We start from the raw sequence: 27,415 nt of genomic DNA on the forward strand, positions 1-27,415 counted from the left end.
CCACATTGATACCATTAGGCTGCAGGGTTCCCAGGCGGAATATGAGTTGCTGTTCCTGCAACCTTCGGGTGGCATCATTGTGGCAGTGCAGGAGGCCCATGATGGACATGTCATCTAGAGAATGGGAGGGGGAGTGGAAATGGTTTGCGACTGGGAGGTGCAGTTGTTTGTTGCGAACTGAGCGGAGGTGTTCTGCAAAGCGGTCTCCAAGCATCCGCTTGGTTTCCCCAATGTAGAGGAAGCCGCACCGGGTACAATGGACGCAGTATACCACATTGGCAGATGTGCAGGTGAACCTCTGCTTAATGTGGAAAGTCATCTTGGGGCCTGGGATAGGGGTGAGGGAGGAGGTGTGGGGACAAGTGTAGCATTTCCTGCGGAGGCTTGGAGACTGCTTTGCAGAACACCTCCGCTCAGTTCGCAACAAACTACTGCACCTCCCAGTCACAAACCATTTCCACTCCCCCTCCCATTCTCTAGATGACATGTCCATCATGGGCCTCCTGCAGTGCCACAATGATGCCACCCGAAGGTTGCAGGAACAGCAACTCATATTCCGCCTGGGAACCCTGCAGCCTAATGGTATCAATGTGGACTTCACCAGTTTCAAAATCTCCCCTTCCCCTACTGCATCCCTAAACCAGCCCAGTTCGTCCCCTCCCCCCAGCGCACCACACAACCAGCCCAGCTCTTCCCCCCCACCCACTGCATCCCAAAACCAGTCCAACCTGTCTCTGCCTCCCTAACCGGTTCTTCCTCTCACCCATCCCCTCCACCCACCCCAAGCCGCACCCCCATCTACCTACTAACCTCATCCCACCTCCTTGACCTGTCCGTCTTCCCTGGACTGACCTATCCCCTCCCTACCTCCCCACCTATACTCTCTCCACCTATCTTCTTTTCTCTCCATCTTCGGTCCGCCTCCCCCTCTCTCCCTATTTATTCCAGTTCCCTCTCCCCATCCCACTCTCTGATGAAGGGTCTAGGCCCGAAACGTCAGCTTTTGTGCTCCTGAGATGCTGCTGGGCCTGCTGTGTTCATCCAGCCTCACATTTTATTATCTTGGAATTCTCCAGCATCTGCAGTGCCCATTATCTCAAATGGAAAACGGTTCATTTACACATAATCCAGTGGCAGTATGGTTAGTAACCAAGTCCCATAGATTGTCAGGTATTTGACAAAAGAACCAGAAATGAAATGGAGGATTTTTTTTGAAACATGCCAAGTTGTTCTCATCTGAATTCACTGCATGAATGATGAAAATAGATTCAACAATAATTTTCAAAGGGCAATTGGGAGAGTGTATAATGGGAAACATAGGTGCAGCTTTGAAGAAAGGAATTAGGAGTGGGACTAATTAGCTGGCTCTACTAAAGAGACAGCACAGGCACATTCAGTAGAACATTAGCCTTTATTGCAAGATGATTTGAGTACAGGAATTGAGAAGTCTTGCTTCAAAGGTATAGCAACTCAGTTAGACTGCATCTGGAGTACTTAGTACAATTTTGATGTCCTTATCTCACAAAAGATTGAGGCCTGGCAATATAAGGATGCTTTCCTAATTTCAGGAAAGACATTATTACCAGAAAGGAGTGCAACAAATAGGCACCAGATTTGTTCGTCAGATGGAGGGATTGTTCCATGAAGAGAAATTGAGCAAACCGGGCTTGTATTCTCAAGAGTTTTGCAGAATGAGAGATGATATCATTGACATCTACAAAATACTTAAATACATAGACAGGGTGTGTGTGGATCAGATGTTTCCCAGATGAAGAATCTGGAACCAAGGGTCACAATTTCAAAATAAAGGGAATACCATTTAGGACCAGATGAGAAAATCTTTTACTAATAGGATTATGACCCTTTAGAATTCTATATCACAGAGGGGTCTGTTAGTTTTTCAGTATGTTCAAAGCAGAGACTGATAGATTGCTGATTACCAATGGCTTAAAGTGCTATGAGGATAGTATAGGTAAAAGCCATTAAATAGTTTGATCACACATGATCACATTGAAAGGTGGGACAGACTCACAGGCCGCATGATCTCTTCCTGTTCCTATGGCAGCTGGTGGAATTTAAATTCAGTTAATTATCTGGAAATACAAAGCTAGGCTCACTATGTTGACGATCATCAATTTTTGTAAAAATCCATCTGATTCAAAAATGTCCTTTAGAGAAGGAAATCCGTTGTCTTTTACTCGATCTGACCTACACATGATTTGAGATCCACAGCAAAATGGTCATATCTTAACTGACCTAACAAGCCATACAGTTCAAGGACAATTAGCGATGGCAACAAACGTTACGCTTGTGGTGACTCCTACATTCCCATATTCCATTAAGAAATAAAAATAAATTCCAACCTGTGTGAGTAGACAGGCCCCTGGATTAATATGCCAGCTGAAAGATGGCATCTCTGACAGGGCAGCAATTCCAATGCAATGGCAGTTCTGACCTTTACTTTTATGCTCAAACCTCTGTCATGGAACTTGAGCCCATAGCCTGATGAATCGCTATTGCACAAAGTTAAGCTCCAATCCAACAAGACTAACTTTCTGAATGTTTTCTCATAATATAGGTTCCTACTGCCTGGAATCATCATAGCATAATTCTATCCTAACATACCCCAGAAACCGCTCTTGCTGTGCAAAATCTCCCTCACTAACAATAGTCAAATGTGAACTACTCACTGTAAAAAAAGTAAAGTAATGTTAGCTAACAACATTTGTGTGGAAGATTGTGAACTCAAGTCTCACTGAAAGACTTAAAAACAGAATATAGCTTGTCACTTCAATGTGGTACTGAGAAAGTCCTGCACTATTGGAAGTGCCATCATTTGGATGCAACATTAAATCAGCATCCAATCTGCCTCTTACATGAACATAAAAAACTCAATGGCAGTAATTTGGAGAAGAAGAGAAGAGTTATTTCTGGTATCCTAGCCCTTAACCAACATTAATAAAAGCGATAAGATATTACAGTTTATGGAATCCTCCTTGCCTGCTGTATTTCCTATGTTGCACCCATGACTACACTTTAAAAACATCCCATTGATTGTAAAGCATTTAGGGGCATCCGGATGTCATGAAAAGCACTACAGAAATACCAGTCTTTCCTGTTTATTCACAGTGATATATGCTGATGAAATCAATGCATCTTAATTTGGATTAAATTATTCTTAACATTTGTTCCACATTAGTACCAGACAATGACCACCTCCAAAATGAAAGAATCTAAACATCTCCCTTTGACATTAAATTGTATTACTATTACTGAATCATCGACATTCCATAAATATCTAGAGATTGATCAGAAATTGAACTGAATCAGTCAATTCAATATACTGACTACAAAAGCAAGCCAGAGGCTGGGAATCCTACAATTAATAATTCATCTTCTGAATCCCAAGTCAGGAATGAGATTTGATTTGATTTATGATTGTCACATGTATTGAGACACAGTGAAAAGTGTTGTTTTGTGTGGTGTACAAGAAGATCATACCATACAAAGTGCATCAGGGTAATAGAACATAGTGCAGAACACAGAGTTACAGCTGCTGAGAAGGTGCAGACAGACATCAACATTAATTTTTGAGAGGCCCATTCAAAAGTCTGATAACGGTGAAGAATATGCCACCTGTCTGGATAGGTATCGCTCTGACAACATGAGGATACCATCCAGGGCAAACCAGCCCATTTGTTCAGTGCCCCTTCAAGCACAGTTTAAAATAGTCAAACCCTCCAGCAACACCTAGTCAGTGCAGTGTGTATTGTATACAAAATACACAGCAGCAACTCATCAAGGCTCCTTCAACTGCACCTTGCAAATCTGCAATTTCTACCACCTAGAAGAATAAGGGCAGCAGACATATTGGAACACTATCACCTTCAAGCTACCCTCCAAGTCACACACCATCATACCTTGGCGCTACATTGCCCTTTCTTATCTGTCACTGGAAATTGCTGTGCTCCCTCCCTGATGCATTATGGGTGCACCTATGCCCAAAGGCAGCAACGATACAGTGACTCAGCACCACCACCTTCTCAAGGGAAATTAGGAATGGTGGCCTTCCCAGTGATGCTCATATCCATGAAAGAAGAAATAAACAATGAAATAAAGGCATGTGTGCAAATAGGGGACATGGAAGAGTTTCAGTGACTTTTTCTAAAAATTCATTCCCAGGCGTCCATCAGTGGCCAGCATTTACTGACATCTCAGTGGGCAGTTAAACGTCAACCATATCACTGTGTGTCTGGAGTCACACATATCCAGGCCAGGTAAGGTTGACAGTTTCATTCCCTAAAGGACATTAGTGAACCAAATGGGTTTTTTCTGAAAATCAACAATGATTTCAGTGTCATTATTAGACTCTTAATTCCAGATTTTTATTGAATTTAATTTCCACCATATACCATGGCAAGAGATGAACCCCGTCCCCAGGGTCTCTGGATTAACAGCCCAATGATAATATCACCAGGCCATCACTTCTCCAACTGTGATTAAAAACCCCCTACATTACACTTCCATGTTGAACACTTTGCAGAAAATTGCTAACTCAACCGATACATGAAAAATAACCACTTGGGCATTTGAATGAACAAACAAACAAATTAGGAGGAGGAGTGCATTCAGGAATATGTGTTCAGTGGTTTTACATACCCAACTACTGGCATTCCTTAATAGGTTTAAGTAATCCCAACCACCGTTGGTGTCCAACTCAAATTCATTTATCTTCAACTTTACCCATCCTAGGTAGTAGTCAATTCCAACTGTAAAACAGAAAGATTAAATATAAAATAAAAACTGAAAGTATTGTGCTAAAGGCTCAGGATTTATCAACATTATAATGGAAAGAACATGTAAATGGGTTTTTGCTTTTCAGTTCTATGAAGGTGACTTCTTTTTAAGAATCAGGAAATCCTTTTTTCAAGAAGTGGATAAAACAGCATTTTCAAAAAATCATGTGAGTTGTTAAATGACCAGATAAGCTGTTTAGTGAACAAAGTAAGCTTTTAAATCCAGATGGAGAGGCCAGGGGTCAGAGGCTAGAGGCCAGAAGGAAACTCAGTTCAGAAGAAATGATTCATAGAGCCTTATAGCACGGAAGCGAACTCTTCGCTGCAATCAGTCCTTGCCAAACATGGTCCCAAACTAAATTAGTCCTACCTGCCTCCTCCTGGCCCATATCCCTCCAAACATTTCCTGTTCATGTACTTATCCAAAAGCCTTCAGATGTGCTGTTTTGCAGCTTCAAAGTGCTCAAAGTAACTGGAAAAGCCATGAATATTTTCTTAGAGTTCATTGACAAAAGGCAGTGAGTTAGATTGTGTCTGTGCATTTCGAGGAGGGATGGAGAGAACCTAACACGTGCAAAATATCACGGAAAGGAAATGCTGATGGCCTCATCAGTTGAGAAAGAAATTAAAGAATGAAGATAGAATGATGCTTTAGTGGGGTTGATTGCTGTAATGGGTATTGCTAAGAAAATTGGTTGAATATTCATTTTTACTGTTTATGACATGGTCTTTCCAAATTGTTCTGGCTTTCATTTTTCTCTTTCTTCTGTATAATCAAATTATGTTCTTTTGTTAAAAACATATTGGCAGCTTTTTGTGAATTTGGTCAGTGATTGAACACCATGGAACCAAATTGCGAAAACAAAATTTGTAATCTGCCAAGTCAGACGTCATCCTGGAAACTGACTTGTCAAGTGGTACCATCAGCTGGAAAAATGACAATCTAGTCTAATAGCATCAGCAAAGAGAAAAACAGAGTTAATATTACAGGTCCATAACCATTCATTAGAGCTGTCAAAGTTAGGTCTGTAGTAGGTTTTAATCAAGTAAAAGACTGAAGGGTTCTGAGCAAGTTGAACGGCAAGGTTAATGGGATTGGTAATGTATCAAGCAAAGAAATAAAAGATGCAACTAGAAGAAGTGTGAATGTCAGAATGATATTAAAATGTCATCTAAAATTGAAAACAACAGAAAAATTAAAGTCCACCCTACAAAATAAAATGGAGGGAAAACATTTGGAATTGATAAGCTCAATATTGACTCCAAAAGGGTATAAAGTGCCAGCAGTATTTTTCTTTCATATTGAAGTGAAAGAATTGGAAAGGAGGTATCACAACAATTGTTCCGTCAAACCACTTATGATACAATATAAATAGGCCCAAAACATTTGAGTGAAAACTTTGGTTATGACACAATATATCCATTCAGAAACTGGTTCACATGTATCAGATTCAATGGACTGAAGATGCTGAGTGACAATCAAAGAATATACAGAAGAAAGCCATTCGTTGTACATCTACCCATTCATTGAAATTTCCATTCCTGGCCTCTGTCAAATGACTAATTCTGGAAAACATGCCTACCATGGACTCTTCATGTAAACAGATTCAAACTTGGTTTTGATGCTCCGACTCTTGAATAAATTTCAACACTCACAGTCAAAGCTCACTTACGATGATCACTTGATAAATTATCACAGGTCAATCAGGACAGTAAGATAAATTCACTGACCATATCTTCCCAATATTGTGTTGTGCTTAAAGGGAGCATAGGGTCGGAGATAAAACTATAACATTGAAAAGAATGCAGCACTGATATTCCGAAACAAGCTCCATGCAAGTATGCTTCCTCATTGATGCTTCAGGAGTGACAAATTTTTTATTGCCTCAGCTTAGCACCTTTCCCTCAATTGGAACCTCTATATACAGTACTTTGGCAAGTCACCATTATTTATACAATGCCTCGCTACCACAGAACACATATCATGAAAAGTGACAAGAACTAAAACAATGAGGACGTGCAATTTGTTAACAAATTCCTTAAAATTCACATACTGGGTCATCCCTTCATTGATGCTCAGCCAAAGTTCATGAATTCTCTAATAAAACAGCATTAAGGCAAGGGATATGAATTCAGCGGAGGGATAGTTTGTGGTTGGTGGTTAGTAATGATAATGGACAGCATACCCTACCCAGAAGGGAACTCAGAATCTAGAAGAAGTATGCCTTGCAGTCCTGATGTGCTCTTGGTGGGCTAGTTTCATGTAGAGTTGGACTTCCACATTAGAGTGAAGTTAACTCTCACCCTCTGGAGCCAGCAGCAGCATCAGTGCTCAGGGAGTGCACTGTAGTGCTGTAACCAGACTCAGGACAAAGGAAGACCCATTGAAATTGCCAATCCAGGTAAGCCTGTGGTGTTTGAAAGGGAGGGTTTAGCCATCTCAGGATGGGAGGGATGAAGTGGTGGTGCATTTTAAAGCCCAGATGGGGAGGATGGAGGTGGGTATATTATCTTCTGGCAATTGCCCACATTGCACAAAAGCACCTCAAAAACAGAATGTCCCTTTCCTTCCCAATGTTTGAAATGTTTTAAATACAGGGCTACCAGCTCCCATCCATTGCATCGATATTACTGCATTAACAGCGTAATGTTAAAGTCAACTGTGTTTTAAACAAGTTCAATTGATCCTTAATTCTTTACTTACTTATGGTGGGTAGACTGCCAATTCTGGTACCCATTCACTCTGCATTCGAGGGCTGAGTTTGGATGTGAGTGAGAATGTGATGGGCTGGGCAACCAGCCTATGTTAAATGTCCTGTTTGTGAAAAACACACCAGGAACTCCAACCAAACACTAAATACACAAGAGAACAGCAGTGACAATCCAGCATTCCTCACACGGCCCAGGTCCAGAGAGGATACTTTTAAAAGTCATTGTTTGGAAGGTTTTGACAATAAAACACCGGCATATTCACGACTCTGCACTGGATTATACCTTGCACTCTTAACCTTTGTAGTTAAACACCTTTTTTTCTAAACTCATACTTGTCAAGTTGAGAGAGAATACAGCTGTGAAATGAAACACTTTCCCTTGCAAAATATTTAATATCTAATATCCAAATTCAGACATATATCTGGTTAGGTACAGAGTAAAACCCATTCTAATGCACTCAAATAATCAGTTCCAATTTCAGAACTGCAACCAGTGACAACATTTGCACTTATCACACCACCCTCTGTGAGTGCATGCCAGTTAAATGCCAGACTGGACATAACATTGTGCTGTAAACCTTTGCCTGCTCAGATGCTACATACTTTATAAAAGAACAAAGTTCATCTCACAGCAGAGTTCACTATCGGTTAGGGAGAATTCTCATCCAGAATCAAGAAATTAAAGGATCACACTATAACTTTAAGGAATCCTATTTTTAACCATCTGCGTCTGAAAATTGCACGAGTACAAGGAAAAGCATTTCCAATAAAAGAACAAAGTATGATGCTAAACATGAACATGGGCCCCAGTGTTTTAATTTCTTTTGTATTTGACTTGCATACTTGGGATCTCACACACCTTGACTCTGAAATCGGACACATTTGCTGAAGGTACCATTTGTACAACATAGTTCTAGTTCTAATCCCTGGCAGTGAGAGTCCACTTCGCAGTCGTCCTGATATTCTGGGAATAATTCTTGCTCTGTGTCTCCTCTGTAGATCCGGAACATGCTGACAGGGAAATGATTAACACAGTTCCCTGAGTTCGCTGAGAAAATGCTGGCATTCTGTAGGGCTGCAAAAGAAATAGAAAAATGCATGTTACACACTTGAGGAAAAACATATACTTGCCTTGGTTTTCTTGAAGCACTTGCAAATTTCAGGAACAGGAACAGGAGAATTTTTAAATTGAAAACCAAAAGAATTGTGGATGCTGTAAATCAGGGACAAAATCAAAGTTGCTGGAAAAGCTCAGCAGATTTGGCAGTATCTGTGAAGGGAAAAACAGAGTTAACATTTTGGGTCCAGTGACCCTTATCAGAACACATTTTTCTTGTTGTTATGATGCTGTGTGATACAGTACTAGAATCAATGCACAAGCAGAAATCATTGCACCACAAAGTTGATGGACTGAATGGCTTCCTCCTAAAGACTTTAAGCCAATGTTTTGGAATAGATTCAACAAATATTTGAAGGAAGTGTAAATAAAGGAAAATAGTGACACAGCCAGCTTAGTAGATTTGGATTATTTCTTATTGTGGGTAAATATTATGAGGGGCTGGATGGGCAAAATGAACTATTTTTGAATTGTGATCATGGGAACTGCAGATGCTGGAGAATCCAAGATAACAAAGTGTAGAGCTGGATGAACACAGCAGGCCAAGTGGCATCTTAGGAGCACAAAAGCTGACATTTCGGGCCTAGACCCTTCATCAGAGAGGGGGATGGGGTGAGGGTTCTGGAATAAATAGGGAGAGAGGGGGAGGCGGACCGAAGATGGAGAGAAAAGAAGATAGGTGGCGAGGAGCGTATAGGTGGGGAGGTAGGGAGGGGATAGGTCAGTCCAGGGAAGACGGACAGGTCAAGGAGGTGGGATGAGGTTAGTAGGTAGGAGATGGAGGTGCGGCTTGGGGTGGGTGGAAGGGATGGGTGAGACGAAGAACAGGTTAGGGAGGCAGAGACAGGCTGAACTAGTTTTGGGATGCAATGGGTGGAGGGGAAGAGCTGGGCTGGTTGTGTGGTGCAGTGGGGGGAGGGGATGAACTGGGCTGGTTTTGGGATGCGGTGGGGGAAGGGGAGATTTTGAGGCTGGTGAAGTCCACATTGATACCATTGGGCTGCAGGGTTCCTAAGCGGAATATGAGTTGCTGTTCCTGCAACTTTCAGGTGGCATCATTGTGGCACTGCAGGAGGCCCATGATGGACATGTCGTCTGAAATGGGAGGGGGAGTTGAAATGGTTCGCGACTGGGAGGTGCAGTTGTTCGCTTGGGAACCCTGCAGCCCAATGGTATCACTGTGGACTTCACCAGCTTCAAAATCTCCCCTTCCCCCACTGCATCCCAAAACCAGTCCAGCCTGTCTCTGCCTCCCTAACCTGTTCTTCCTCTCACCCATCCCTTCCTCCCACCCCAAGCTGTACCTCCATCTCCTACCTACTAACCTCATCCCACCTCCTTGACCTGTCCGTCTTCCCTGGACTGACCTATCCCCTCCCTACCTCCCCACCTATACTCTCCTCTCCACCTATCTTCTTTTCTCTCCATCTTCGGTCCGCCTCCCCCTCTCTCCCTATTTATTCCAGTTCCCTCTCCCCATCCCCCTCTCTGATGAAGGGTCTAGGCCCGAAGTGTCAGCTTTTGTGCTCCTGAGATGCTGCTTGGCCTGCTGTGTTCATCCAGCCTCACATTTTATTATCTTGGATTCTCCAGCATCTGCAGTTCCCATTATCACTCATAAAGATTTTAACTCTTTCTTTTCTCCCCTCAGTGAATTCACAAAGTCAAAATTATACTTGGGCTGCAGGTGACCTACAGCTAGATCTACATGCATTGTGACTCCAATGTCTATACCAGCACAAAGTTCACAATATATCACCATGAAATACTGTAAATTCCATTTACTAAAGTGTTGAGTTTCCTGAAATACATAGGCCACGAATTAATACCTTCTCATAGTATTTTAAAGCACAAGTTCTCCATCAAGCTTGCACTGGTTATCCTAAGAGTTGTTCAGCTTATACAGATCCCCCACATTTTACCTGTACTCACAAGTATTTTCCTCTTCAAGCGTCACCAATTCACTTTGGTAAATTACTACTTTAATCAGCTTGAACCGCCGTTTTGGGAAATGGATCCTAGATCACAACAACACTGCATTAAAAAAAACTCATCTCCTGTGTTGTTCTAACGAATTAGTTTTTTGTCACACATATTCACATGAGTGCAGTATAAAGTTTACAAGTCGCCTCAAGCTAGGTACAGATTCCTGAGTATCTACTGACAATTATCTTAAACTTCTGCCCTCTGCTTACTGACCCACCTGTCAGTGAAAAAGATTTATCCTAGTTTACTCTCTGGAAACCGTTCAAAATTCTGAGGACATTGATCCCTCTCTGTTCTAAAAACAGACCCAGCCCTTCCATAGAAATGAAGTCGTCTCTATTTAATTACCACTTAATAAACCTTCTCTGGATGCTGAGTTTTTATGAAGAATCACCAGACGCAAAACTTTAACTCTGCTTTATTCCCACAGATGCTGTGAGACCTGTTGAGTTTCTCCAGTAATTTTTGATCTTGTTTCAACTTCCAAACATCCCCAGATTTTTTTTGTTTGCAGCTTGACTGGTAGCCTAGCTATTAAACAAAACATTGATACCCTTCATGACTGGTGGACAGCAGTAGTAATGTATACTATTTACAAGTTGCATGGCAGTAACTCACTGAGTTTCTTCAAAAATATCTTCTAAACACAGCCCTCCCTCAAGAGCATGGTGGGTGTACCTAGATAACATGGAACTTAGAAGTTTAAAAAGACTGCTCACCATCATCTTCTCACGGGATGTGCAACAAAAACAGGCCTGGCTCATGAGGCCCAATTCCTGTGAATGAAATTTCTTTTAAAAGCCAACAGGGAAAGAAATTGGAAGTTTAACTCACTATAATGATGACGACTGAGCTTCTAGGTAATTCGTTCTAAGTGAGAAATTTCACACACATGTCACAGGGATCATTTGACAGCACCTTCCAAATCCACAACCTCCACCACCTTGAAGTTCAAGGCAGCAAACACCTGGGAATACTTCCACCTGTGAGGTCCTCTCCAAGTTACACATCATCCTGATATGGAGCTATATCACTGTTCTTTCACTGTTGCCGGGTCAAAATCCTGGAATGCCTCCCCTATAAACTTTATGGATGGACTAACACTCTCTTGTGGACTGCAATGGTTCAAGAAAACAGTTCCCTACCATCTTCTCAAACCCAGTTACGGATGGGCAATAAATGTTGGCCCAACTAGCGCACCATGAATGAATAAAAAAAATACAAATTCTTCCTGATTGGATCTCATAAAGTTTGAGGGAATCCTGGCTGACAGAACTGAACAAAAGTGTCAAGGGTTCTGCTCACTTTAGTACCCAGCTCTGAGCCAGCTGGATCAGTGTCTTGTATTATGCATGTGTCAATCAACAGGGTGATTTGGTGAAGGGATAACAGCCTTTGTGGACTTACTTCACCTCCTCTTGCTGCTTCTGAATTAATACTAGCACAAACCAGTTGACTGCATAAGAACAATCACCATTTATTTATTCTTTCATTGGCTAGGCCAGTGTTTGTTACTCAAACAAAATTTCTCAGAGGGCAGTTAAGAATCAAACATATTGTTTTGGGTCTGAAGTCACATATAGGCCAGACCAGGGAAAGATGGCAAATTTCTTTCCATGAAGAACTGATTATTGACAGTAGTTATATGGTTGTCACCAGGATAGCTACAATTTTTTCTGAATTCAAATTTCATTATCTACCATTGATAATGGGAACTGCAGATGCTGGAGAATCCAAGATAACAAAGTGTGGAGCTGGATGAACACAGCAGGCCAAGCAGCATCTCAGGAGCACAAAAGCTGACGTTTCGGGCCTAGACCCTTCATCAGAGGGGAAAAATAGCAATCTTAAATTAAGATGAACTGGAGAACACAGTCTGCAAACAGCATAGTATGATATGGCACACTGTGTTTTGGAACTGTTTCAGTATCAACTCCATCTTATTCCCTAGGACCCAAGAAAACACATTGCTTTATCTGTCATGTGAAGCTGTTGTTCTGCAGGTCAAACATCATCCACAGCTGATGCACCTCAATACCAGTTTCTTTTTCATTCCATGCTTACCTTTCTTATGCTAAACTCTAGTTAAGGAATTGAACATCAAACAGCAAAATATCAATGACAAAAGAAAATCTCTCCTGTTCTTCCTCAAGGCACCTGTTACAATAGAAGACTGAGAGTGGGGAAACCAACTATTCACAACTTATCGAGAGAGTCGAGGTCTGTTCCAATCTCAGTTCATAGACTGCATTTAATTGAAAGGAATAGTTTGATAAATATTGGATCCAGACCACCTCCTTCAGTTCCCCTTGCTTCAATTTCCCAAATGTTCCTTCTCTAGTTGGCCTGTGTTTTTATCTAGAGATCCCAGGAGACCAAACAAAATGACTTGCAGTTATATAGTATCTTTCATGATTACAGATTGTGCCAAAGTGTTTACAACTAACAAACTTCTTTCAGTACAATTACTGCTGTAACATAAGAAATATCGCAACAATTTATGTGGTAAACATTGAAAAATATTTTAATGAGGAATAAATATTGACCAGGACAAATAATTCTACTCTTCCAAATAGGGCCAACAGATTTTCTATATGCTGTTCAAATGGCTGTTGTTTGACATCTTATCCAAAAGACAACACTTTGGACAGGGCAGCACTCCATCAGAGTCCTCATGTGTGATTTGAACTGGCAACTTCCCAGACTTGAAAGCAAAACTTCTACTGACTGAGTCTCTGTAAGCATGCAATCAGCCGCAAATCAGATGGTTTTCTCTTCATTTCTGAGATAAGGCTTCACAGATGTCTAGTTTAGGCTGAATGGGCTCCTGTGATTATTCTTGGAGGCCTGTCTTCTTATTTTACCCAAGCTGGCAGTGGAATGTCCACCAAGATATGCATTATCAATTGTGTCATCCTCTCTAATGGAGAGAAATCTATGGCCCTTTGTGGATGGTCACTTGATTGCCAACTTCAGGGATTTGTACACTATCTTACTGTGTTGCTTGGAAACAACTTTAGATAACAAGAAAATAAAATGCAGTGACAAACAGAACAAGAAAACAGAATCAAGACTTGCTCACATCGTAGGTTGAGGCCACGATTGAGCCAATCAGCTATGTTACAAAATTACAGCTATTTGTTAAAAGTAAAATCTCAACAAACAAAAAATAATAAAACTGCTTTAGTTGTGAATGTCAGTTAAAATCATCTACCCATACTCCAGCCTGTTCAAATTGTTACTCTTCTTAATATTTTCCAAAAATAAAACTCAGCACAAACTCCACACGCTACAAATCATTTATAGTTTCTCCAATTTCACTTAGCTCTTTTTCTTAAAATAAAAAGGTGCGTTTTCTGAACCTTGGACATTCAAACATTATTAGTAATGGTGGCCTGAGCATGTACAATTTTATTGTGGTTTATAAACATATAATCATCTCATCCCAAAGCTAGTATCAAGTAACAACACAAAGAGGGTTAGCAGATGAGTGAGGCAGCTCTGGGAATTCAAGGAGCCTTTGAACAATTCGTAAATAGTTGAAAAGTAAAAAGGCACTGTCATAAATGATAACAGCAATGGTAAAGTTGGATTAAGACAACCTTTACTTCAAGCAGAAAGGACTACCCCAACTATCATAAAATGTTCCTAGAATTTCCAAAATTTACAAGCACTGTGACTAAAGCCAATACATATTTCTGATACTGTTCTGAAGAAATCATACTGGGTTTGGAACTTTAACTGTGTCTCTCTCCACAATGCTACAGACCTGCTGAATTTCTCCAACATTTTCTGTGTTTTTTTTCATATCTTCTAAACATTTCATTCGCAGTACAGCTTGCAAATGTAATTCTAATTCTTATCCTATTTATTCAGTTCAATTCTATCCTCCTGACACTTAAGAAATCAAAAATGCACTGTATTAAGTGAATTCAGATTAAAGTCTGTTTATCAGTTGCCCATTTTAAACTATGCGTACAGACTAACAAGGTTGCTCATTCTAACTTGGGTTTTATCAAATGTAACAAAACTCTAATATCTGAGTAACAGAGTTTACCTGCTAACAATGATTGCTCTCCATTTCCCTCAGTACAGTTCTCAGCTTCAATAGAAACCTTAGTAGTTTGTGCTAATCCAGGTTGCACTTTCCACACGGTGCTACCAAATGTCACAATGATGCACAGGATGATTGCTCTCATAGTCCAGGCATTTGGCAAAATGTGACAGTCAGTGAGAGTGTGGTGAGAGTGTGGCATAAGCTAATCCATCTGCTGCTTTCTTTTGTCACTGTTGTTTATTACAGAAAATCTTGTGAGACACTTCCTGTTTGTGACCACAGCTGTCTCAGCCAAAACTAATGAGCACTAATCTAGTACCCTACATCAGAACTGTGGATACACTTGACAAAAGTCCTTACGATGGTTATGAACTGTTTATGGATATCCTGGTACCACAAAGATGCTTTCCACATCTCAGGGAAAATATTATTGCCAGAGTGGGAGTGCAATGAAGGCACATCAGACTTATTCCCTGGATGGAGAGACTGTTCTATAAAGAGAGGTTGAACAAGCAAAATTTGTATTCACTACAGTTTCAAAGAATGAGAGGTGATCTCATTGAAACTTACAAAATACTTCAAGGGATGGACAGTGTAGACACAGATAAGAAGTTACTCCTGGTTGGGAGTCTAGAACCAATGGACACACTTTAAAATAAACTGGATGTCATTTAGGACTGAGATGAGGATAGATCCTTTTTATTCCGAGAGCTGTGAATCTTTGGAAATCTCTGTTCTCTAATTCCAGAGGACGGAGGAAGTACATAGAGGTTGATAGATTTCTGATTAAAGGTCGTCATCTTAGTCTGAGAGGGCTATAGGGCTGCTCTCTCATTAAAAAGGGATGACTAGTGGTGGTATAACCTGAAGGTTACCATGCCTCAGGTGAGGGACAAGATTGAGAATCTGGGCCCTTCATTGTACCCTCAGCCAGTACAGAAATTGAACCTGTGCTGTTGGCATCAAGGGCTACTTCTTAATATTCAGGCGTTTTCTTCTGATTTTCAAGGGCATTTTCACATTAACAATAACTCCTTGATTTTGTGATGCAGCTGCATAGTAACGTGGCTTTCACTGTTAGTGTTGATGTATGAGGTACTTGGACTCACAAAGAACCAAATTAAAAGAATGCATCATAATCCTCAGTGATCATCGTCCATCAATTCAACTTAAAATAACAACACACAAGAAAATCATTAATTTCCAAAAGGACCACAGTATTTAAATTGACACAACAAGCTTAGGTTAGCAACAAAAGATTTTCTTTTTCAAAGTAACTGACACACACGCACATAGTTTATTCATTTGTGGAGTGTGGGTGTCACTGGCTGGCCATCATTTATTGCTCGTCCTTAGTTACCTTTGAGAAGGTGGTGGTGAGCTGCCTTCTTGAACTGCTGCAGTCCTCCTGCTGTAGGTTGACCCATAATGCCATTAGGCAGGGAATTCCAGGATTTTGACGCAGTGACAGTGAAGGAATAGTGATACATTTCCAAGTCATGGCGAGTAGCTTGGAGGGTCGTGGCGTATCTTCTGCCCTTGTCCTTCTAGTTGAAAGTGGTCATGGGCTTGGAAGGTGCTCTCTGAGGAACTCTGGTGAATTTCTGCACTTCTACACAAAGAAGGAATGATCACCATGAACACATCTTCTAGTTTGTTGGGGTCACACCAAATGCATTTTCATTACACCATTCACAAGACTGCGAATAACTTAACTGGGCAGTTACTACCCCTTTCTTCTGCATGTCAGATATCAATCTCAACTTCATATTCAACAACTAAGACAGTCGTCATTACAACAGCACCCAATGCATTTTTCTCCATAAAGTAGCTCCTGAACATATGTTGCATACTGTTGGACATAACACATTGTCAAGGCTCTTTTTTCTTTCCTTTTTGTCTGTAAATTGGCATGGGAGTTGGACAGACTTTATAGCTAAATACCAGTCGATGTAAGATAACAAATGGCACATTTTTAGCTGTGCAAGACAATGGTGCTGTTGGAGCGGTGACATCGATACGTTAAAGAGCTGGAGTGGCACCAGGAATTTTGAGTTAAGGGAAGACTGCATGTCAACTGCCTTCAAATCAATCCAGGTGGGGTTTTCTCCAGCTGTATAAGGTGCAGCATGCATACTGAGCACACAAGCAGAAAACATCTGTCTATTCGCCTTCCACTCCGCATGAGTGCAAAGACAAGAAAACTAAGAAAACTTAAAAGAAAAATAATGTAACAAGGAAAGACATTTAATCGACTATCAAAGTGAGGAACAACCATTGGTCTGTAAACAATAGAATGTCATCATTGACAAAATGAAAAGGGACCGTGAGAGACAATTTAACCGACAGGTGTGTTCTGAACTTTTGATCTATATAAAACAAGGAATGGTGAATGCTAGAAATCTGAAACAAAATAAATCAGACATTGTTGGAGAAACTAAGCAGATCTGGCAGCATCTGTGTAGAGAATGCAGAACTAATATTTTAGGCCAAATTTGGATTTTCTGAAGAGAGTCATTGGGCCCAAATACCGAGACTGTTTTCTCTCCACAGATGCTACGATACCTGCTGAGTTTCTCTAGAAATTTCTATTTTTGGTTCAGATGTTTATTTCTTGTCTATTTTTTCTGTATTAGTCATTAATGTGCGTGTGCATTTGGAGTTTTTAAAGCGTAAAGTGAAATTGCATAGTAGTAGATTAGTTATCCTGCCTTTACTCTGCCATTTGTTCACGTTAAATGTGTAACAAGAAATGGTTATTTTCTGCTAATGATGGGCATGACCTTATTGAAATGTGCAAGATTCTTAAGGGACTTGACAAGGCAGATGCAGAAAGGTTGTTTTGACTTATGAGGGAGTCGAGGACCAGAGGGCATAGACTCAAAATAAAGCGTCACACATTTAAATCAGAGATAAGGAGGAACTTCTTCTGTCAGAGAGTAATGAATCTGTGGAATTCATTACCAGAGACAACTGTTGAGGATGTGTTAGTGATAATGGGAACTGCAGATGCTGGAGAATCCAAGATAACAAAGTGTGAAGCTGGATGAACACAGCAGGCCAAGCAGCATCTCAGGAGCACAAAAGCTGACGTTTCGGGCCTAGACCCTTCATCAGAGAGGGTCTAGGCCCAAAACGCCAGCTTTTGTGCTCCTGAGATGCTGCTTGGCCTGCTGTGTTCATCCAGCTTCACACTTTGTTATGTTGAGGATGTGTTGTTGAGTACATTCAAGGCTGAGGCAGATTTTTAAACAGTAAGGAAATAAAGGGTTATGGGGGATAAAGCAGGATAGTGGAGATAAGTATTATCAGATTAGCCATGATCTCATTGAATGACAGAGTAGGTTCGATCAGCTGAATATGCTACTTCTGCTCCTATGTCTTACACCGTTAACTTGGTGTCAATAGCTTTTGTCCTGAGTATCAATCAGCCGGACAATTCAGTCATCTTGGTATTCTCATTGGCAAATTATAGATTTTGTGATGGCTTGTGGAACATTGGGACATGACTATTGGTTCAGTCTTCTCGTTCAGCTTTGACAACATTCATTTGAAATCATTCATTGCCGCAGTAAGTACAGGTTTTCATGGCGCCTGTTCTCCTTTGATTGTAACTTCCCTCTCCGTGTCTCTGTCTACCACACCCCCTCCATTGCATACAGCCTCCCTCAGTCTGCTAACCTTCTCGATGTCACTGTCTTTCACCCACCTTGCAACTGTTCCGGCTACTCTCCTCTACCTCAGTCTTCCCGATTTCTCTCCAACCCTCTTAGAGCCTCCATACTTGCTCACAAAACTTTGCAACCTCCAGTCTCATCCTGAGATAGCCTTGGCAATTCAAGTTAAGGATAATCCAAAGAGAAACTACAAGTACATTAAGAGCAAGAAAGCAACAAGTGAAAGAGAGAGCGTAGGGCCCCTAAAAGATAAGGAATTTGTCTTTTGTTGAACCTCATGAGACAGGAGAGATCTTAAATGAATATTTTGTATCAGTTTTTACTGTGAAGAAAGAAATGGAGGCTAGAGAACTCAGGGAAATAAATATTGTTATTTTGAAAACAGCTCATATTACAGAAGAGGAAGTGCTGGAGGCCTTAGAAAATATAAAGGTGGATAAATCTCCAGGACCTGATCTAGTGAATCCCAGGACATTGTCAGAAGTTGAGGAGGAAATTGCGGGGCCCCTTGCACAAATGTTTGTATAATGTCCAACTATGGATGAGGTAGTGAGTTACTGGAGAGTAACTAATGTTGTGTATTTGTTGAAGCAGGAATGTAAGGAGAATATTGAGAACAACAAATGTGTGAGTCTGATTTTGCAGTGGGTATGCTGTTGGAGGTGATTCTGACAGAAAGGACTTACATGCATTTGGAGAGGCAGGGAATGTATAAGGAGAGTCAGCATGGTTTTGAGTTTGGGAAGCTGAGTGTCACAAAGTTGAGTTTTGAGAAAGTAACCATGAAGATTGACGAGGGCAGAACTGTATATGTTGTTTACTTGGAATTTAGTAAAGCCTTTTACAAGGTTTCACATGATAGATTAATCCACATGGGATTCAGAGTGAGCTTGCAAATTGGTTATAAAATTGGCTTAATGGCAGGGGTTGGTGCTGGGGCGACTTTGTTTGTCATTTATCTAAATTATTTAGATGAGAATATAGAAGACATGGTTAGTAAGTTTGCGGACGACACCAAAATTGGTGGTATAGTGGATAGGGAGGAAAACTATCTAAGGTTACAAATGATCTTGATCAATTGGGTCACTGATCCGGGGAGTGGCATATGGAGTTTAACTTTGATAAATATGAGGTAATTCATTTGTTAAAACTAACAAGGGCAGGACTTACACAATTAAATGTAAGGTCTTGTGTGGTGGTGTTGAACAGAGAGACCTAGGAGTTCAAGTATACAATTCTTTGAAGTTTGTGTCACATATAGATTGCCTGGTTAATAAGGCATTTAGCACATTTACTCTCATTGCTCAGACATCTGAGTATGGGAGTCGGGACATTATATTGAAGTTGTACAGGATTTTTGTGAGACCTCTTCTGGATTACTATGTCCAGTTCTGGTCACCCTGTTATAGGAAGAATATTTTTAAGCTGGAAAGGGTTTCAAAGAAATTTATCAGGATATTGTCTCTCTGTTCCACAACACCCCCAGGGCCCTATCACTAACTATGTAATAGCCGAGTTGATCAAGATCCCAGTGTACTCTTAGATAATCTTCTTCACTGTCCACTGTACTACCAATTTTGGTGTCATTCACAAACTTACTAAGGCTTCCTATATTCTCTTCCAAATCATTTATGTAAATAACAAACAACAGTTGACTTAGCACCGATGCTGCTTGAAAGGGGGAATTGAGCCGAAATAGGAGATTGAGAGATGACGAACATATCCTTGTGCAAATATGTGGGATTTAAGAAAGTGAGACAGGTAGATTTAGACAGGAGTACCAGAAAGGCTTGCTGAAAGGATAGTATTAAGAAAACCTGGAACCTTTATTAATGCTCTGTCGGCCTGATGTTAATATTGAATCACAGCATGGTTATTGCACAGAATAAGGCCATTCAGTCAGTTATACATGCGCCAATTCCCAACAAGAAACTCAGGTACTCGCACCCACACATTTTGTTTCCCATACCTTTGGAATGTTTACCCACAAACAATTCCCTTTGAGCGTCATGATTAAATCTGCTGCCCCTACACTCTCAGGCATATCATCTTCATTTGATGTCCTCTGATTGATGCTTCTGGCAGTCGGAACAGTTTCTCCCCATCTTCCCTGTACACATTCCTCATCATTTTGATGTGTTGCACATCAACAGGTAATACACTTGTAGAAACATATGTTTTAATTCTAAATCAGTAACAGGAAGTTTAACCCTTACCCTTTGAAACAGAAGTATCTTTATATTTAAAAGATGCATTAAGCAGGGAGACAGATAGCTGGCAGTAACAGGGTGATCTTTAGAGATAATGGGAACTGCAGATGCTGGAGAATCCAAGATAATAAAGTGCAAAGCTGGATGAACACAGCAGGCCAAGCAGCATCTCAGGAGCACAAAAGCTGACGTTTCGGGCCTAGACCCTTCATCAGAGAGGGGGATGGGGTGAGGGTTCTGGAATAAATAGGGAGAGAGGGGCAGGCGGACCGAAGATGGAGAGAAAAGAAGATAGGTGGAGAGGAGAGTATAGGTTGGGGAGGTAGGGAGGGGATAGGTCAGTCCAGGGAAGACGGACAGGTCAAGGAGGTGGAATGGGGTTAGTAGGTAGGAAATGGAGGTGCGGCTTGGGGTGGGAGGAAGGGATGGGTGAGAGGAAGAACAGGTTAGGGAGGCAGAGACAGGCTGGGCTGGTTTTGGGATGCAGTGGGTGGAGGGGAAGAGCTGGGCTGTTTGTGTGATGCAGTGGGGGGAGGGGACGAACCTGGCTGGTTTTGGGATGCAGTGGGGGAAGGGGAGATTTTGAAGCTGGTGAAGTCCACATTGATACCATCTTTAGTTCTTTTTTACTAACCAATGGCAGACAGGATACTGATATTGCAGGGCTAGAATTATTGTCAATGTCTCGAGTGGAAGATTTATTTCTATTATCTTCTGATATGGCGACAATACTTACGAGTTATTCAAACAGTTACTCAATACGATTAAAGACTAAGTCAACAATCAGGACTCAAATCATGATTCGACAGCAACCCCAACTTAAAAATATAAATCTAATTCTGAAGCAGGGTCACTGGCCTCTAAATGTTAACTCAGTTTTCTCTTCACAGATGCTTCCAGACCTGCTGAGCTTCTCCAGCAATTTCTGTTTTTGTTTGTTTCAGATCTTACATGCACACTTGTCTGTTTTATTAAAAGTACAAATACTGGAAAGAAAACAATGACGTTGTTCTCCAACATTTAGCTGTCTTGGTCCACAATCCATTCAATTTCACTTCTCTCATTGTATCTTACCACTTCCCTCAGCTTCTCTTTCTTCCTAACTCCACTTTAACCACATGGATTGCTTAATACCTCTATAAATACAAGTGCCATTCTCAACAGCTATGACTCAAATTCTATTTCTAATATTATCAACTGACCCAAAAGTAACTGCATTTTTGCCACATATCCACTATCTTTGTTTCTGGCGAGTGGAGGAAATTCTCTTATCTCTAACTTTGCTCAAGGTTTGTAAATGTTCTTCTCCAATCCCAGTTCTGAGTTCACTGCCCAAAATAACAAGCCTACTTGGACTTAATGTCTCATTAATTTAAAAAGGGTAGCTTTAAGTAATGAAATCATCCCAGTTTGCTAAGTGTGATGTCAGCAGGCACAAGTTACTCATCAAATATGTTTTGACATCAATAGATAGGCTACTGGTATTGGATAGTTGCCTTGTCAGGTAGGTTATTGGATTACATGTATTAAACTTTGTTTTTGTTAATCAGTAATGCTTCTATAGTTGTTGTAAAGCTTTAACTGCATGTAGCATAAGTGCTCAAAATGCAGTACCAATTGACAAAGGTTGGAATGTTAACAACTATAGTTCTCACCATTACGAACCTTCCAATTGTAACCTATTATCACAAATATGTGTATACACACAACTGTACAGGTTATTAGTGAAACTGCACCTGGAGCATTGTCTCCCAATCTCTTTATTTAAGAACATATATAGTTGTATTGGAAACACTTCAGAGAAGGGTGAAGATAGGTGGAGCAGACTCAACTGGTACTTAGTGGAGTTTGGAAGAATAGTGATGATCATACTGAATCAAATAACATACTGAGGGGGCTTGACAGGGTAGATACGGAGCAAATGTTCACATCAGAGACATTTTAAGTCTTGGCATTCTCTTTGAAATTTTCGATCAATTCAGGAGTCAAGGATTATGGAGTGGAGCAAGTGTGAGAAATGGAGCGGGCAGAAAAATTGAGTTCTGGCCACAATCAGAAACTTTTGAATGGCAGAGCTGGATCAAGGGAAAAAGGAGTTAAGGCCACAATTATAAACTTCTGAATGGCAGAACTGGATCAAGGGCCTGCTTCCTGCCCCAATTTCTTATGTTTTTATTTTTCCTTCTCTCCTACTAAGCCTTTCCTTCTCAGAATTTGCATCCCACTTTCCTCTCCTATTGTTGACTTCTAACCGAGTATGATCTCACAATTTATAGGTATTTCCTCACTCAAAAAGTAATGTTTACAACTTTATTGTTTACAGCTTTGATGTTCCTTGACAGGCTATAGGTAAATTATTGCCAGGCCCCAGCATGTCCTGACATGATGCATTCACACACTCCTGCAACAGGAATGGATTGGGTTGGAGAGTGATCCCAAGAAACTTACAGGAGGAATAGCGTCTCCTCTCAAGCTCATTGGAATCTAACTTCAGCACATGGACTGCAGCAGAGCTGGAAAGCAGTTCATCATCATCTTCTCGAGGGCCACAATGTTGGCCCAGATGTTGACACCCATAGCGCATGAATGATTCTTTCAAATCTAAGGAGCTTGCAAATGTCCATTCCAGGAAGCACTGACTATTTGGCAGGTCTAACTATATGGGGTAGACCATTTAGGACTGAGATAAAAAATGTCTTTGATTATAGAGTGGTAAGACTGTGGAATTCTCTGCCACATAAGGTGGTTGATGCCAAAATATTGAATATTTTCAAGACGGAATTAAATGTAGTTCTTTTGAACACAAAGGGATCAAAGGGAATGGGGTGAAAGCAGGAATAGATTAATGAAATAAAAGAAAGAACTACAGATGCTGGAGATCTGAAACAAATAAAAAAAGGAATTGCTAGAGGAATTCTGGACTGGCACCACCTACAAAGAGAAAAACAAACTGAGTGAATGTTTCAGGTTTAGTAACCACTGAGTTGGATGACAACTGTGATGAGATTGCTGAAGACTCTCATGGTGCCGCGGTAAGTGAGTCAAGAGGCTTGGGTTCAGGTCCAACCTGTTCCAAACACATGTCATAACATCCCTGAAGAAGTTGTAGATGAATGGTAGTATCCCTATCTTTGAACCAGAAGGGGTGGGTTCAAGTTTCCAAAGTGCATTGTAAATGGAAGTGGGTATTAGATCACTTTAAAATTAATTTATGTACATTTTAAATAGATAATAAGATATTTAGGTACATGGGCCAAAGGAGTTGATCTATGGATCTCTTTGAATGGTGGAACAGGTTCAAGGAGCTGAATGGACTACACTTGTTCCAATGTTCCTACATGTCAGCACAAGTTGATTTGAAAGAAATATGTTCCTATTGAGTGGCAAAACAGGACAAGATGCTTTTGTGCTCCTGAGATGCTGCTTGGCCTGCTGTGTTCATCCAGCTTCACACTTTGTTATCTTGGCCTTGGCTATTTATGTTTCTATGCGTATTTGCTGTGAACACTGGAAATCAGAAACTTGAAATACCAAAAATGAGAATTGGTTGCCTTTAAGAGCAGAGGGCAAGCCCGTTGCCGATGATTGACGGGCGGGACCGTATGTGACGAATATGTCCCACCCATCCGCAGGTCTAGCCAATCAGGAAGCAACGTCCGTGACGAGCGCTCCATGGAGTGACCTCATCCCAAGTGTGGGATGACGTCAAATTCAAGATGGATGGAATCACGGCATCGGCGGCGCGCGGCACCAAATTCTAAACCAAATAAAATCATCACCCGAGCCCGGGGCTGGGTCAGGCACAGATTGAGGAAAAGAAAGAAAGAGGCTGAGGCGCCGCTCAATCACTGGGTGAGTCAAACCAGCGAATGGATTTCGTCAGTGCAAAAAATGCGAGGGACCGGAAGTTTAAGGTTGTCTGTTGTTTGTGTGTGAGAGAGGACAGAGGGATAGCTGTACAATTTAAAAAAAAATGCGGCCTGCTCCTGACGTAATTCCGAGGCGGTTTGCATTCCCTCCCTCTCACCCACATCGGCGGCGGCGGTTGGTTTGCGGCTCCACGAAGTCCACTGCGCATGCGCGCGCCGTCCCCCTGACGCATGCGCCGGACGGTATCAGTACGGCGGGTTGCCGGCAATGCGCATGTGTGGTTGGCTACCGTCCCACGACGGCCTGACGCATGCGCAGCGGGCGCCTTTTGCGGCGGGTCCGGGTATCTGGACGTGTTTGTCGACACTGCGCATGAATCATTTATTCTCTCCCACGTGGGCTGGGAAGTGTGTCTCAGTTTCTGTTTGTTTTTTTTCTCGTTACAGACGAGATCAGAAATTGCTGGAGAAACTGATCAGGTGTGGCAGCAATGTCTGTTTTTATTTGTTTCAGATCTCCTCCAGCATTTGCAAGTCTTTTGTTTTTGTGTTTTTATTATTTGTTGTTTATCTGGTTCCTTAGATGATCTTATAAAGAATAAGTAGTAATTGCTGGAGCAGGTCAGGAGGTCTGGCAGAACTGAGAATGAGTTACTGGACTCAACATTAATTATGTTTTCTCATCAGAGATGTTGCCAGAGCTGGTGAGTTTCTCCAGCAATTTTTGTTTTTGCCTGTTGCAAATCTCCAGTGTCCGTAGTTATTTGTTTTGTTTTAGAAACCTTTTTTTTGAAAAAACAAATCCCATTTTTATCATTGGGATCATTTGAGATTGCAAACATCATCGCAACAAGTACTTACTTTTAAATTTAAAATCTGTCACGAGGCAATTTTTCCCGAATGTTCCAAACCCCTCTGTTTTTGACAATCTGCTTTATTTTTGAAGTTGCCCCTCCCAATTTTGTTTGAGATCTTAGGAGAAATTCATGATTCAGGATCTAGCAATCAGAAGAGAGGAGCAACAGAGTTTGCATTTTAAGCCCAATATCACTCTGGTGCTCCAATTGAGAACCTTTTTTTCCTTTATTTGAGAATTGAGGAACAAACAGCATTGTTAACACAGGGTGCAAATGTGTAGAGCTAGATGAACACAGCAGGCCATGCAGCATCAGAGGAGCAGAAAGGCTGACGTTTCGAGCCTACACCCTACAGGTTTTTCTGAAGAAGGGTCCTGGCCCAAAACATCAGCCTTCCTGCCCCTCTGCTGCTTGGCCTGCTGTGTTCATCCAGCTGTACACCTTGTTATCTCAGATTCTCCAGCATCTGCAGTTCCTGCTGTCTTTGCTCTCTGTGTGTCAGATTTACAGAATTTGCTTTTATCATAGTTTTTAATTATCTGATATTAGATGTTTGTCGCTGAAGTATCCAGTGAAACACAAAGTGGCAGCTTTAGACTTTCTCCAGAGTTTGTTTAGTCATGGATGTAAAACCTAAAAACTCCAGAAAGGTGCTAGGTAAAAATGCTAGAATGTTTTTCTTCCACCATGTTTAGATCTGTTTTTAAAATGGAAATTTGAAATTGCTGTGTAAAATGTAAGTGGAAAGATCATGTGCATTGTTTTGTACAGTAGAATATTGTCAGTGGACTGATGTAAGAAGAGTTGTTTCCAGTCAAGATATATTCCCTTGAAAGGGAACGGTCTGACAAACCAATCCAGAGCTCCCTGCATGACACACAGATGAGGATAAAGATAAAGAAGAAAAAATAGCGTTTATAAATTATATCAGGTAGAAAATGCAATTGATAACCAGGCTGAATAAAGAAGATTCACAGCAAAACACAAAGAGAGAAGCAAAGGCCGTATGAATAGAGACAGTCCTACATAAATAGAATCCTAAAATTTTAAAGACATAATCTTGTGCAGTGCTACTGTACTTACTTCTGGGCCAGAAGTCTCGTCTGCCCCAGATGTGTGCCACAACATGTCAAATCTAGTTGTTTTAAAATATCTATAAAAGAATGGTAAAAGGAGGTGTAGACTGATGAGGAATCAAAAAGAGAACTTATTCATGGAAGTAGAATAAATGGCTGAGGTGTTAAATGAATAGCATCTATGCATTGGAGTAACCCATTTCATATTTCCTGCCATTTCAATATGATCGTGGCTGATCCTCAATCACAATGTCACATTCCTGCTTGTCCTCATACCCCTTGATATCTTTATTATCTTAAAAAAAGGTCTTTCCTTCCTTGAGTACATTCAGTGACATGACCTCTACAGCCTTATATGGCGGAGACTTCCTTAGGGTTCAGTACTGTTTTGAGTGAAGAAATGTTTCCTCATTCTTGGGCCTAAATGGTCTACCTCATATCCTGAGACTGTCCCCTGTTTTCCAGATGCACCAAGCAGGGAAATGTCCCCCCCACCTTGTTTTATGTCTGTCCTCCTTGACTGGAGTAAATTCGGGGCCATTCAAGTCAATCTTTTTTTCATGATAGTTCTGCTATCCCTGCTATCAATTAACATGGAGCTGGAAAAGCACAGTAGGTCAGACGGTATCCACGGAGCAACCAAGTCAACATTTTGGGATGAAAACCTTTCTTCAGGGCTGATGAGGTTGAGGGGAGCCCAAAACTAAATGGGGGAGGGTGGGGCTGGAAATAGATGCCCGCAGGTAGGGGGTTATTGTGGTTGGTCAGTGGGAATGGTAAAGCAGATAGGTGAGTCGGAAGATGGACAGGTTGGGGCTGGAGAGATTTTGAAGCCGGTGAAATCAATATTCAGGCCATTGGGCTGTAAGCTCCCAAGGCAAAATATGAGGTATTGTTCCTCCAGTTTATGCTTAGCCTCACTCTGACACTGACACTGGAGGCCAAGGGTAGACATCCCACCAGGAGAGTGGGAGGGGGGAATTAAAGTGGATGGCAACCGGAAGGTCGGATTGGCTGGCGTGTGCAGAGCGCAGGTGCTTCGTGAATTGGTCTCTGGGT

At 41.2% G+C, this 27,415-nt stretch overlaps 2 protein-coding genes across 2 annotated transcripts in view; one reads left to right on the top strand and one right to left on the bottom strand.

The window, feature by feature from the left end:
- The window catches only part of LOC125456817 (uncharacterized), a 47,431-nt gene extending 32,541 nt beyond the window's left edge, over positions 1–14,890 (bottom strand). Inside the window, exons 1-3 of the mRNA XM_048540246.2 lie at positions 14,668–14,890; positions 8,367–8,582; positions 4,660–4,769 (exon numbers count right to left, since the gene is read on the bottom strand). Of these exons, the coding sequence (XP_048396203.2) occupies positions 4,660–4,769; positions 8,367–8,582; positions 14,668–14,866 (525 nt within the window). The 5' untranslated portion in view covers positions 14,867–14,890. The remainder of the gene's footprint in view (positions 1–4,659; positions 4,770–8,366; positions 8,583–14,667) is intronic.
- A 9,368-nt stretch (positions 14,891–24,258) lies between these two features.
- Positions 24,259–27,415, top strand: part of zbtb21 (zinc finger and BTB domain containing 21) — a 63,820-nt gene continuing 60,663 nt past the window's right edge. Inside the window, exon 1 of the mRNA XM_048540415.2 lies at positions 24,259–24,406. Coding sequence (XP_048396372.1) covers positions 24,275–24,406 — 132 coding nt within the window. The 5' untranslated portion in view covers positions 24,259–24,274. The remainder of the gene's footprint in view (positions 24,407–27,415) is intronic.

The sequence above is a fragment of the Stegostoma tigrinum genome, chromosome 12 (genome assembly GCF_030684315.1).
Source record: "Stegostoma tigrinum isolate sSteTig4 chromosome 12, sSteTig4.hap1, whole genome shotgun sequence".
Lineage (NCBI taxonomy): Eukaryota > Metazoa > Chordata > Chondrichthyes > Orectolobiformes > Stegostomatidae > Stegostoma > Stegostoma tigrinum.